Raw genomic sequence first — 11,565 nt, forward strand, 5'->3', positions numbered from 1 at the left:
TAGGTCGATCTTCCACTCAGCCATCGATATGGTCCTGCCCTAGGACATCACAATGTTAATGCGGTCATATTTTTTATATGAATTGTGGTTAATTTTGGAGTACTCCTTGGTCCTTAGGTGATACTCTTTACACGCATGCATGGAGTAGTCGCGATTTTTGCAGGGATCTACCATATTCAGTTCTTGGATTAAAAGTATCGATATCAAAATTACTTGGAATCGAACGAGACCTATCGATTATGTATTTGATTTTACTCGTATCGTTTCATATACTTCCGCTAGTGCTGGATGTTTTTGGGGAGCAACATCGATGGATCGATGCATCGACCTTTTTAAATGGCGGCTTTTAAGTGGTGGCTGAATTCATTAACGCAGATATGCAAACCATCAGTGTCTTTAATTTCACAACCATACAAGCTAAAATTGTTCAATTTGGACTTTGATTTAAAAGAGAGTGATATTTTGCATTATTGTGATTATAAACACAGCCATTTACATATATTGCTGAAAATTTATTAAAAGTCTTGTAAATTTCAATTTGTCAATTTCTTAATAATTCATATTAAGATTTCAGTAAAACAGAATTCGAATTATTGGAAACTACCTTCGAAAACACATTTATATACATACATACACATAAGATGAAAGATTTTCATTGAAAACACACACATAAACAGTCCCACAAAGAAGCCTGCGACTTAAAGATTTCAAGTTGTGCCAACACCAATAACCTAAAGAATTAATAATTTGTATTTAATTAGCTATATTTATCTATTCAAATTGTGCTCGTAGATTTTCACTTACCTATGCGATGGTTATAGAGAAAAACATCGAACATCGAAAAAAACATCGATGTTTGAAATAAATTCAAAAACATTGATGTATCGATATTACATCACTACTACTGTCACCGAAGTTTTCGTTTTTGTAAATGATTTTAGTTCGGTTTATAAAATTTTACCCGAAATCTCATAAATAGTGCTAGAGACAAGAAAATGATTTCCAACGATGAATTCCAATCGCAAAACCATGTGGATTCGGTTGACTTTGAGCTTTATCGGGAACATATGGGAGAATTCAATGTGAGTTCATCAATTGATTTGTTAGGGTTCTTGGGGGGAAAAGCGGCGGTTGTGTCATCGGTATTCGCTTTCTTTATGGATAATTTGATATTTTGTCCTTTTTTCGAATTTATACACAAATCAGTGAACAGTAGTTAAGACTTGATAATTAAGTTTATTTGCAGACTTCCGCTTTACATAGGAAATTGGTGAGTAAAGTGGAAGCACTACGTATTTTACGCAAGGAGCTGGAACAATTTCGAACCGAGCGTGATCAATTCAAATTAATGGCGGAGACCTTGCAACTACGTTATTCAGCTATAACACGTAACAATGAATACAGCAGTTGGGTTGGAATGGAGGGCAATAAAACTAGTGTAGCATCAATACTGCACGAAACGCGAGAGAGAAATATAAAGCTCACCACGGAAGTAGAATCTCTGAAGCAAAAGTTAAACGAGCTGCAGGGCGATATCGAACTCCTAAGGTCTGCTACAAAGGAAGGAAAATCGGAAAGATTGCAAAATGAATTGATTGCTGAATCAAGCAATTCGGAAGCTGTGCAATGGAAGGGGGAGCGTTCGAATTTTATTTGTCATTTGGAGAACCTGAAAAAGAAGGTAAATAGTGTATTACCAAATACAAGTAAAAAAAAGTTTATCCAGATAGGTTCCTCTTGTTAGAATGTACAGCTTGCCTTTGATCTAAAAACTTTAATAGACGAAAAAGAGGATATTATATCAGAACGTGATGCTTACAAATGCAAGGCGCATAGGCTGAATCATGAACTGCTAAATGCACTAAAAGCCAACGAATCACATCCTAAGGTACATATCGCACATTTTCTGTGTCATAATCCAAAAAAAAAAAATTTAGTTAGGTATACAGAGATGTTCTATGTTGTGTAAAAATTCCATAGATGTACCGATTACCAGTACCTCATTAGAACAAAATATGTATTGATTTCTACTATGAGCGTGCATATACACATGTATGTATGTAAATTCAAACCCTTAAAGCCGTTTTTCTGCAGTTTTTGGTTTTTGGATTATGACACTGGCAGAATATGTTTTTTGTGAAATTTACATTAAAGCTATATCACGCAATAATACCTTTTCTAATTTTTATAGCTAATCGATATTGATGGCGTATTGTTAGAAAATAAGTACCTACACGAACGGTCAAAAAATGTTGAGTGCGAATTGGATATAACAAAGCAATCTCTTAACAAATACAAGGTATAAAATACTAACATAAAAAACGCTGATTTGGTCTGCTTTATTTGGTCTTAGTCGTTTGTATAAACTAATATGTAACTTAATTTAACTTATTTCATGCTTCAAAGACTATGTTGGAAACGAAGCGTAAAAAGGGTATTATTAAACTAGGTTCCCATGCAAATGATGAAAGTATTTTGTCCCATAAACAAGGTAAAGAGGTGCATAATACACCATTGATGTTGTGTTTCACTCTTTTAGCTACCTTTTTCGTTTATACAATTTTTTTACTTACATATAGTACATATTATGTACCAGGACCTTATATTAAACTTGTGTTAAATATCCCTCATTCATACTTTTATAACCCAAATAAAGAAATTTGTTTGGCAAATTTCTAACAATTTTGCGTAAAATATTTTGTAGTTTCCACGTAAAAGGCAATAGCGATGCATTTTGGTAGCATATAAAAAACCTTAAGTGTGCCCGCTGAAAAATTCTTTTTTTTTTTATTTATGACAACATTTCCGTAAATTAGCGATATGTATTCTTCCGTTCACTGCAAAATATTTTAACAGTAAAAACTTTAAATAATATTAATGTTAATGTATAATTGCAGTCAAAACAATGCTTGATAGTGGCGTGGACTTACCTACAAAAACAGAGACTATTCAAGACTTGAAATCACTCTGTTTGGCGCTGCTAGATAATTTAAACGACAAGCATATCGCTCTTAATCATCAAAAGAAAACTAACAAGTAAGTTTTTGTTATAGAAACGATGTGAACATATTGTTTAGGCGGTGTTTATAGTTAATACTTATGTTCACTCTAATCCTATCCTTTTATTTCTTCTGCCACCATTATCATGTGTAGGATGTTTGTATAATATACATGTATACATTTTTGTTGCAGAATTCTTGCAGCTAAAATTGCCGAGCTGGACCAACGCATACAATGCCTAGCCGGCATTGGCGACATGAGTGGAACTGCATCCTCTTGCAATAGCGAGTATTCACCCTCTCAATTCTTACTTCAGGGTTACAGTGCTTCATCTGTTGATTCCAGTAACGTCATCGAAACGGAGGCGACAACAACCACCACAACCAACACGAAATGTTCGGTTGTCCTTAAAATTAACGATTCAGAAACTTTGACAACGGAACGAGAAGACTCAAATAAAACTTCGCGAGTCGGTATTTCAGACGACTCTGTGGATTCATTATCAACAGAATCTGGGCGCAGCATAATGTCTTCAGAATACGGTGGCTTTGCAGGGGCTATAGGCACATTCAGCCTCAGCGAATTCACAAATGCTGCCATGCATGCATACGAAACGTCACCGTCGACTACCACGGACTCGGGTGGCAATTCCAGCAGAAGAGTGAACGTCAGTACGAGCAACCCGCGCATAACCAGCGCAATCGCGAGGGAGCGACATAATGATTTGAAAGACTTGCCCCCAGAGCTAGCTGCTATGGTGCAACAAGCCCTCCATGAGTTGGATATGCGTGATTTTGACGAAGTTGTAAACGCGAGCGAAGGATGTGACGATAGAGGCTTAGGCGGGCATGAGAAAACGTTGATGGGCACCCTCGCTACGTACGAAGAAAATGAAGAAACAGAAAAAAATCCATGCCAAGTTTAAACCAACAAGGGTTCCAGCTTTTTGTTATTTCAAATTTTTTTATGCAGTTATACTAAATAGCATAGCTTTGTTGAGTATAAGTAAACGTTGTTGTTATGGTTCCGAGATATAGAAAATACGGCTATAGACACCCACGAGTACAAATTCAAATACGTACATATGTACACTCATTAGCACTACATATGACCAAACAAGCACTATTTTAATGTTTTGTTACTTCGTTCTTTTAGTTTAAAACGAATAAAATCCATTCATTTGCGCAATAAACAATGAAACATAGACTTTCCTTATATTGAATTTATTTAAGATTAATATTTTAACTATTTTCTATCTATGCATTAGCATTACAATCACAGTATATCGATTAAAGAAATTATAATTTCCAGAAAACAAAATAACGCGACATCCAAACGAAGAAACTTCTATGCATACAGGAACATCGAAGTCAGCCTGTAAATAAAATTAAATTGCAAGTTCTTTATTTAGGTCACTAAAGTTTAATTGAAATTTGGAACGATAAGCTTTTGATATTTGAATTATAGGATTAACTAAGCGTGGACGATCAGTTGTCAAGTGCGAATGGATGAATATAAGTGCTTTTAAAGTTGGTGAAAAATTAATACACTTTAGTTTGATTACTTTTCAACATGCAGTTTTTATTTAACACATTACAATAGTGTATTTTCATATCACATAAAATTACATGAGCAAATCATTTATATCAGAATAACGCTGAATGATCTTAATATACAAATGTACATATATAATAAAATCGTGTTGGCCATTTTTAATATGTGTGTTCGTTGAAATTCACTAATTTGGAATCAATTTTTGATGGCACTATGCCCCAACTAGAAATACCATAGACCGTAAATAACGATTATTTCTCAAATTTCTATTAAAAAATCGTACTGAAATAGCTTATCTTTGTGACTCGGGAAAATATCAACTTCAAAAGTTACTTTCTGAGTTTAAATTTTGTTTAAAAAAAAACACACACAAAAGGTTTACATATATAATCGTTACGGTCCCTGAGATATACAAAATATGTACGTACATATATGCGTGCGTATGTTATAAAATTGGTACCTAATAATAGTAGCCGATACTATAAATATAAATTAACCTTATTCTAGCGTTCATTGGATGATTAATGGCAACGCATGTAGATACATATTTCGATACAAAGACCGAGCATGCAGTTGTTACTTGTTAGTAAATGAAAGTTTTAAAATGTTTAAAGGAAGTGCTCTGACTAGCTCGTTTCGCCTTTACGAATAATTAGACTGACATTTTTTTGCTTTTGTTAAATGAGTTTCAAGTTTCGAATTAAAATAAAATAACGGTTGTACAAGTTTAATTTCAATAAATGGAATAAACTGCCAAACTATGAAAGGATTTCGAATTACCGAAAGGTTTTTTCTAAATACGTATTATTGGAAAGCTCAGCCATATGTATGTAGGTATGTATGTATTTACTAGTGTACCTACTTATTTATTTAAAGACTTGTTTACATTATAGACATACAAAAAAGTTTTAAAAAATTTTAATTAACTAATTCCAAAGAAATTAAAACTAACGAAATTCGAAATACAATAAGTTAAATTTTTGATAAAACGTTTTTTTTTTTTTTTGACTAAACATAAAATCGTTTAAGAGAATTTGGGAGAATCCTTCTGATAAATAAATACTTATTATAGTGAAATGCGCCGAAATTTAATGTCGCAATGGCATTCGTGGATTGGTAATTTTTATATTTCCGCTCCTTTACGGAAAATGTATCGCCGACTATTGTGAGGGTCGCAGCCAAGCTTTGCTCTAACCCACTTCAACTCTCTACATCACCGTTAGTATTTGCTTCAACTGCATTGCTATCATAATAGTAACCTACCAGCTTAGTTATTTGCGACGCAACAAAACCACTGCCCAAACCCGTAATAATGCCATGCAAAAGTAAGCGTTGCTTACTCATCGACATTTGGGTGGTACGGTCACTAGAAAAGGTTTGATTGCGCCGATGACATAAATATCAATTAATGAATGACATGTAATTGGTGAAGAGCACGTAGTTCTCTACTAACCGCGCACACAACTCTTGACGCACAGCTGCTGTAAATTTATTAACCAAACAAAGCGCCGTCGTGGTGCCAAAGATCAAATTGTAAAGTAAAACAATCTGAAAGTTGCCGAGCCATTCTATGGCACCAAAGTCACCCAACAGATCAAAGTTCGTAATACCTGCAACGAAAATGTTCAATAATTGAGTTACACAAAAAAAAAGAATCGAAAGGCAATAATTAAGGCTTTTAAAAGTTAATTCAGACAACAACCATACTCCGGATTAAAGGTGCAATCACAGATTTAGGATTAGACTTGATATACACCAATGTCACTTAACAGTACGGCGTCGCAGCAATTGCGTTCTAAAATGCAAGAGAACAATTTGCAGCAAGTATGCATAGCACCTTTAATCTGAGTCAATGCCGCCTCGTGTCTAGATTATAACTCACCAATAATTCTGCTGAGCAGCGGCAGAGCTGAACTCAAAATTAAAACCAACGCACAGTTGAGTATCAATTGGGCGAGTGAAGTTTTTCGTTTTTGTGGGCGCACATGACGCATAAAAGGCATCGTGTAGAACCCAACGACCGAAGTGGCACCCAAATAAAATATTAGACACACTTCTAAGCCAGCGCCAAACGGACCGAGCTTGGACAGCGACGTGATGCCAAGTGTGAATTGCTGCAACTAAACAAAAAAAACAATTTATATTTGAACTGATGACGAGCTAAACAAAACAAAAACAACTTACTCTTTTGCTAAGAGGTAATGCTTTGATTCCAATTAACAACTCCAGTGTATTTTGCACCACCAACAGCACTGTTATTCCCGTAAAGAACAATAACGATAGCATTGCCAGTGGATAGACAAAGTTGCGTTGAAACGCTGACGACTTGCGTAGCTTTTCCAGCTCTCGACTTTCAGACTCCAATTCTCTCAGTCTTTGATTGAGCTTTTCATGCTCGTTTTGGTGGCTATCTAGCGGTTTTCGTTGATACAGGTGCTCCAACGATGTATGTTTGTAATAGCCGCCGGCACCACCATTTGTGTAGCTGCGCGTAAAACTGGAACGCAAGCTGCTGCTACCGTTGCCACTGATGCTGACATTCAGCAGTTCAATGTTCGCTAATTTTCGTTTCACACTGGCGATTTCCATGTAGTATACTTGGTATTCCTCATTGACGTCGCGAAGCAGATGCGGCTTCACCAGCACTTGTCCCATTACGCCAAAGAGACGAACGAAACCAAGAGGTGTACAAACTACGGAAATATATGAAATAGATTCAATTAACAAAATAATTTAGTAAAAAACCAAGTATCTTAGAACCCAAAACAAAGACTGATTCTCTAAATAGTTTATACAAATTAGTTCGTAAGTATAAAATAATGTTCAAATGTAATTTTGCTAGTATTGAGTATTTAGCATATCTAAATTGGGTATTTAGTTTCTTGAAACAAAAGTATTTAAGTAAATATGTATGTCCATCACTGAACATTTCTATTTTTCACTGAGAAGTGATTCAGTCTGCCTGCTCACTGTAAATCTATAAATAAAAAACTTTCTTGATTTACTATCGAAACCTTTGCCTTGGAAACGGGGGTACATAAAAACCTAATTTGTCAAAGTGAACAAAACAATAAAGAAAGAGAACATAAAGGACAATATATTTCTATACCTCACAACGCAAACTACACCAGCAAAACAGAAACGTATATTACTTTTATTAAAAAACGATTATAAAGTGCTATGTCTCAAGGGGATATGGACGAAGACTTCCTGGACTTTGAGTCAAAAGTCAATCAGGTAATGAAACTACTTGAGGATATGGCCAGCGCTAATAAATCGGAGTCAGAAAGTACAAAAAAGCCAGATACGTAAGTCAATTACAGCAAGTAACGACAAAAGATAATGCTTCATAGTCATAGTGAACTACTATAGCGCCAACACGCATTTTCACTTTTTTCCGTTAGTAAGTCTGACATCAATGAGGATAAATTTATTGTCAGCGTGCGTCAGGATCGCACGGTGCTCAATCGGAAGGCGGCCCATGAGAAAGACCCTAACGATCAGGGCGGTCCCCAGCAAATGGACAAATATACCTTCATGCAGCAGATGGAGCAAGACGCCGCCGAACGCGCTAAGGTGCGGCAGGAACGCGAGCGTATAGCTCAAAACTTTCGCAGGTTAGTTAGTCAAAGCATAATACGAGAAGATGAATGTATTCAAAGACTTTACCCTTCACAGTCTAGGCAACGAAGCTTTCCGCAAGCAGAACTACGAAAAGGCCATACAAATGTACACAAAAGCCATAGAACACGTAAAGGATAGCCCGATACTTTACAATAACCGAGCGCTCTCTTATCTCAAGTAAGTATACATAGATAAAAAAGGCGAACAATAATTTATTATAAACGCGTTTATATATGTACATCGTCAAAGGCTTCGCAATGCTAAACGCGCAATAATCGATGCTGACTACGTGATTAACAAATTAGACGAAAAGAACTTACGATCCTGGTTATATCGTGCAGCGGCCTATCTGCGATTGGGCGATGAAAAAAATTATGAGACGAGCATTAAATTCGCAAAGAAGAATAATTCTAAAGAAATTGACTACATAGCTGCATTTCAAGAGAAACTCAGAACAGAATTCTAAATATGGACACAAAAATAAGCCCAAGCACTTTAAATTGATTCCCATATTGTGTAATGTTTAATCATTAGAACTCGAAATTTTGTATTTACATATGTATACCGACATGCAAATGTATGTAAATCAATGTACTATTTTTTACTCACCGAGAAGTAGAAGCACACCCAGAAATGAAACGCAGGAGTATAGAAATGGTAGATGTACACTGCCCAAATCTGGAAATAAAAATGCAACAAGCAGCAGTGAATATTATTGAAACTGAACTGAAACAATTGATTAACAGAACACAAATAATACAAATGCAATTCACTACGGAAATAGATTTCCGGTGTATTTTCCGCTACACTGGATATCCATGTTTTTGCAACTGCTGTTGGGCAATAAAAGTAAATAAGTGAAGTACATCACTACAGTACGTACTTAGCAGTGACAAAAATCCAATTCTTTCCGGATCCATGACGGCGGACAGTACATAGGTTATGCCCAAGACAACCGTTGCTAAAAGACTGAATACTGTAAATGTTTCATAGACGCGTGCAATTATGCCCTTCTTATGTCCCACAAACCCTGTGGACTCGGTGAATAAGTACGCGAAAGGCAGAAATACAAACAGCGAGAGATTGGAGAATAGAAACACGTGATTCCAAAGACCTTTGAAAAACAAAAAAAACATATTGCATATAGCGATTATGTCTCCGCTTACGAATCAGTTAAGAATTTACCTTGTATAAGAGAGCTATTCAACCATTTCACGTAGTAGCTGTTGGGGTACAGCAACAAAATTTCATTGCTGGCTATTGAAATCGGCAACAGAAGTGCTGCGCCCACGGCGATCGCCATCGAAAATGTGCACAACCAGGAACTGAAATCAAAACGACAAACGGATGTTGTAGATTGAAAAACTATGTGTTTGTGACTGCAATTAGTGCGTTCGTGCATCAAAAAGGTCATTGATCTAGATTCTAGATATGCTTGCATAAACGTTTGTACATTGTTTGAAATGCAAAATGCCGTGACTCCTAAAAAAATTCAAAATTCACTTTTTGATTTGATCGAATTATAACTCCCCACATCGATTTATAAAACAAAAAAATAATATTATTCACGACTTTTTGCATTTCCGTTGACGATGTGTACATACATACTATGTATGTATGTATCTACGCTTACTATTTTAAGCAGGGACCTGGGTTAATCACAGGATGCAAGGGCGTGTCTGTCTTGGAGCACGTGGCCCGCTACATAAACGATTACTATATTAAAATCCTTTCAGCGTTGGGTGGTGCGTGGGTCTTGGGACCAGCCTGGTAAAAACATAAGTTGCGTTCCAGATAACTTCGTATATAAACCTGTAAAACTGTCAAATAATAAAATTACTCTCTTGAAAGAGAGGAGCAAGAGAGAAAAAATAAAAATCACCTGGAACGCGAAAAGCCACTTTTCCTGTAACTACTTCCATTTTTTTTATGTTAAGCGCCATGGAGACGATCAAATATCTTTATCAGCCGTCTCGCGTTTGCTTGACAAAAAAGAAGCGCACTTGCCTTCTGATCGTCGTGGTGTGCAAGTGCGCGGACAAGAAAAAGAAATTGTTTGTTGAATTAACGCGTTTATTTGAACGTTTGCGGGCAAGACACGAGCCAATCTCACACATATGCAATGCTTGACGTATTTATTTGATTGTCTCCGTGGCGCTTAATGTTCTTTGCTATCTGTTTTTGCTTACAAATGCAACCCTGCCTATCGTTTGATACTTTTCATGAACTTGCAGAAAATGAACTTGAAGAAAAACTTCGGACTAAAACCTGCAACTTCTGACTGAGAGAGAGAGCAAGTTACTCTCACAAAAGTGGTTTGACTTGCAGGTTTTTTGGCACCTGGAACGCTTTCCTGCAAAAAAAAACCTGCAAATCGTGAATATCGTGAGCATCTGGAACGCAACTATAAATTCGATGAAAATACGAAAAAATGGCGGTGTGCAAGGTTTAAGGCCATGCAGATAAAACGCTTGCTTCATAGGCCCGTCAGAATGGGTACTTGTACGCCAATAACGGAAAAGTATGCGAAGGAAGTGACGTACGTGCAGTAGAGATACGCCACAATGAAGGTTTTGCCCCTGCAAACAAAAATTAGCTGTTCCTTATGACCGCGTACTTGGGGTTTACACTAGTAAATTTTTCAGATACAATAGCAAAACATTCACACTTTGTTCAGTAATCTATTCACACTTCTCTCGATGTCTTCGTCACTTTCTCTGGCTTTTGGAAGACAATTTATTATCTGGATGCCTACTTTACTCAAACAATATGACAATTAATGCTTATTCTCGTTTGTCTTGACTTGTGTAAACGCGAGGTTATACAACTGTCAGCAGTGACGGACTTACGTGCGTCAAAAGTTGAGTATTGGCCAACGTTTGTTGGGTCCGTCGACGTAAGGGTTGCCAATCTGACGCTCTCTATGCAAACACACACAGTCTACTTAACTGTCAGTTTCATCATTGAGCGTCACGTATGAAAGTTCTCATTCTGACGGGGCCATGACGGGACCATCACTTTGACAGATAAGATGAAATGTATGAAAATGTACGAGGCATGCCACATAGATCGTTTCAGCTGCGAAAATATGGCCAACTCTCATCTTTTTGCGCGCGTTGACCATCAGCTGGGTTAATTTTTATTCAAACTCGAGTTTTCATGCAGAAACATAAAACTTTTAAAACTAAATATGTACATATATTAAATCCTCTGCAATTTTCACGAGTAAAGAAGCAGTACAAAATTTTTTCCTTGGACACCATTGTGGCATACCTTTTGCTTTTGCGCTTTGCTGGCAAAGTTATAAATATCACGCAAAGCCACCTAGTTTCATCTGGTATGGCCTTTAATGCAGCTGCCCAGAATCTGTAGCTCGTTTCTGTAACT

The 11,565-nt window shown here is 36.5% G+C and overlaps 3 protein-coding genes across 5 annotated transcripts in view; 2 read left to right on the plus strand and 1 right to left on the minus strand.

Moving 5' to 3' along the window:
- Positions 1-907: 907 nt before the first annotated feature.
- LOC108374169 (coiled-coil domain-containing protein 149-B-like) lies at positions 908-4,757 on the plus strand. The gene is made up of 7 exons (XM_017630137.1): positions 908-1,082; positions 1,247-1,681; positions 1,745-1,888; positions 2,192-2,299; positions 2,407-2,491; positions 2,898-3,036; positions 3,193-4,757. The coding sequence occupies exons 1-7, from the start codon at positions 996-998 to the stop codon at positions 3,923-3,925; spliced, it is 1,731 nt and encodes a 576-aa protein (XP_017485626.1). The 5' UTR covers positions 908-995; the 3' UTR covers positions 3,926-4,757.
- lili (LMBR1-like protein lilipod) overlaps positions 4,184-11,565 on the minus strand; it is a 22,611-nt gene continuing 15,229 nt past the window's right edge. For 2 of the 3 annotated variants that reach the window (XM_017630139.1, XM_017630138.1), the window contains 6 exons: positions 9,364-9,503; positions 9,062-9,292; positions 8,788-8,856; positions 6,739-7,247; positions 6,437-6,674; positions 4,760-6,164 (listed from right to left, as the gene is read on the minus strand). In XM_017630139.1, the coding sequence (XP_017485628.1) occupies positions 5,956-6,164; positions 6,437-6,674; positions 6,739-7,247; positions 8,788-8,856; positions 9,062-9,292; positions 9,364-9,503 (1,396 nt within the window). In that variant the 3' untranslated portion in view covers positions 4,760-5,955. Of the gene's footprint in view, positions 4,376-4,759; positions 6,165-6,436; positions 6,675-6,738; positions 7,248-8,787; positions 8,857-9,061; positions 9,293-9,363; positions 9,504-11,565 lie in introns of those variants that run through there. The other variant, XM_017630140.1, reaches the window with a different exon arrangement.
- Positions 7,735-8,779, plus strand: LOC108374172 (tetratricopeptide repeat protein 12-like). Its single transcript, XM_017630141.1, has 4 exons — positions 7,735-7,862; positions 7,959-8,171; positions 8,233-8,355; positions 8,428-8,779. The coding sequence occupies exons 1-4, from the start codon at positions 7,735-7,737 to the stop codon at positions 8,642-8,644; spliced, it is 681 nt and encodes a 226-aa protein (XP_017485630.1). The 3' UTR covers positions 8,645-8,779.

The sequence above is a fragment of the Rhagoletis zephyria genome, unplaced genomic scaffold, assembly GCF_001687245.7.
Source record: "Rhagoletis zephyria isolate East Lansing unplaced genomic scaffold, Rhagoletis_zephyria_1.1 Rzeph_scaffold_07424, whole genome shotgun sequence".
Lineage (NCBI taxonomy): Eukaryota > Metazoa > Arthropoda > Insecta > Diptera > Tephritidae > Rhagoletis > Rhagoletis zephyria.

What these genes read in the sequence shown, in the direction of transcription:
- LOC108374169 (XM_017630137.1), top strand. Translation starts at nt 996, where the DNA reads ATGATTTCCAACGATGAATTCCAATCGCAAAACCATGTGGATTCGGTT. An exon ending in AATCTCTTAACAAATACAAG is followed by an intron (nt 2,300 to 2,406) that starts GTATAAAATACT and finishes CATGCTTCAAAG; the next exon opens with ACTATGTTGGAAACGAAGCG. An exon ending in CATCAAAAGAAAACTAACAA is followed by an intron (nt 3,037 to 3,192) that starts GTAAGTTTTTGT and finishes TTTTTGTTGCAG; the next exon opens with AATTCTTGCAGCTAAAATTG.
- LOC108374172 (XM_017630141.1), top strand. Translation starts at nt 7,735, where the DNA reads ATGTCTCAAGGGGATATGGACGAAGACTTCCTGGACTTTGAGTCAAAA. An exon ending in ATAGCTCAAAACTTTCGCAG is followed by an intron (nt 8,172 to 8,232) that starts GTTAGTTAGTCA and finishes TACCCTTCACAG; the next exon opens with TCTAGGCAACGAAGCTTTCC. An exon ending in CGAGCGCTCTCTTATCTCAA is followed by an intron (nt 8,356 to 8,427) that starts GTAAGTATACAT and finishes ACATCGTCAAAG; the next exon opens with GCTTCGCAATGCTAAACGCG.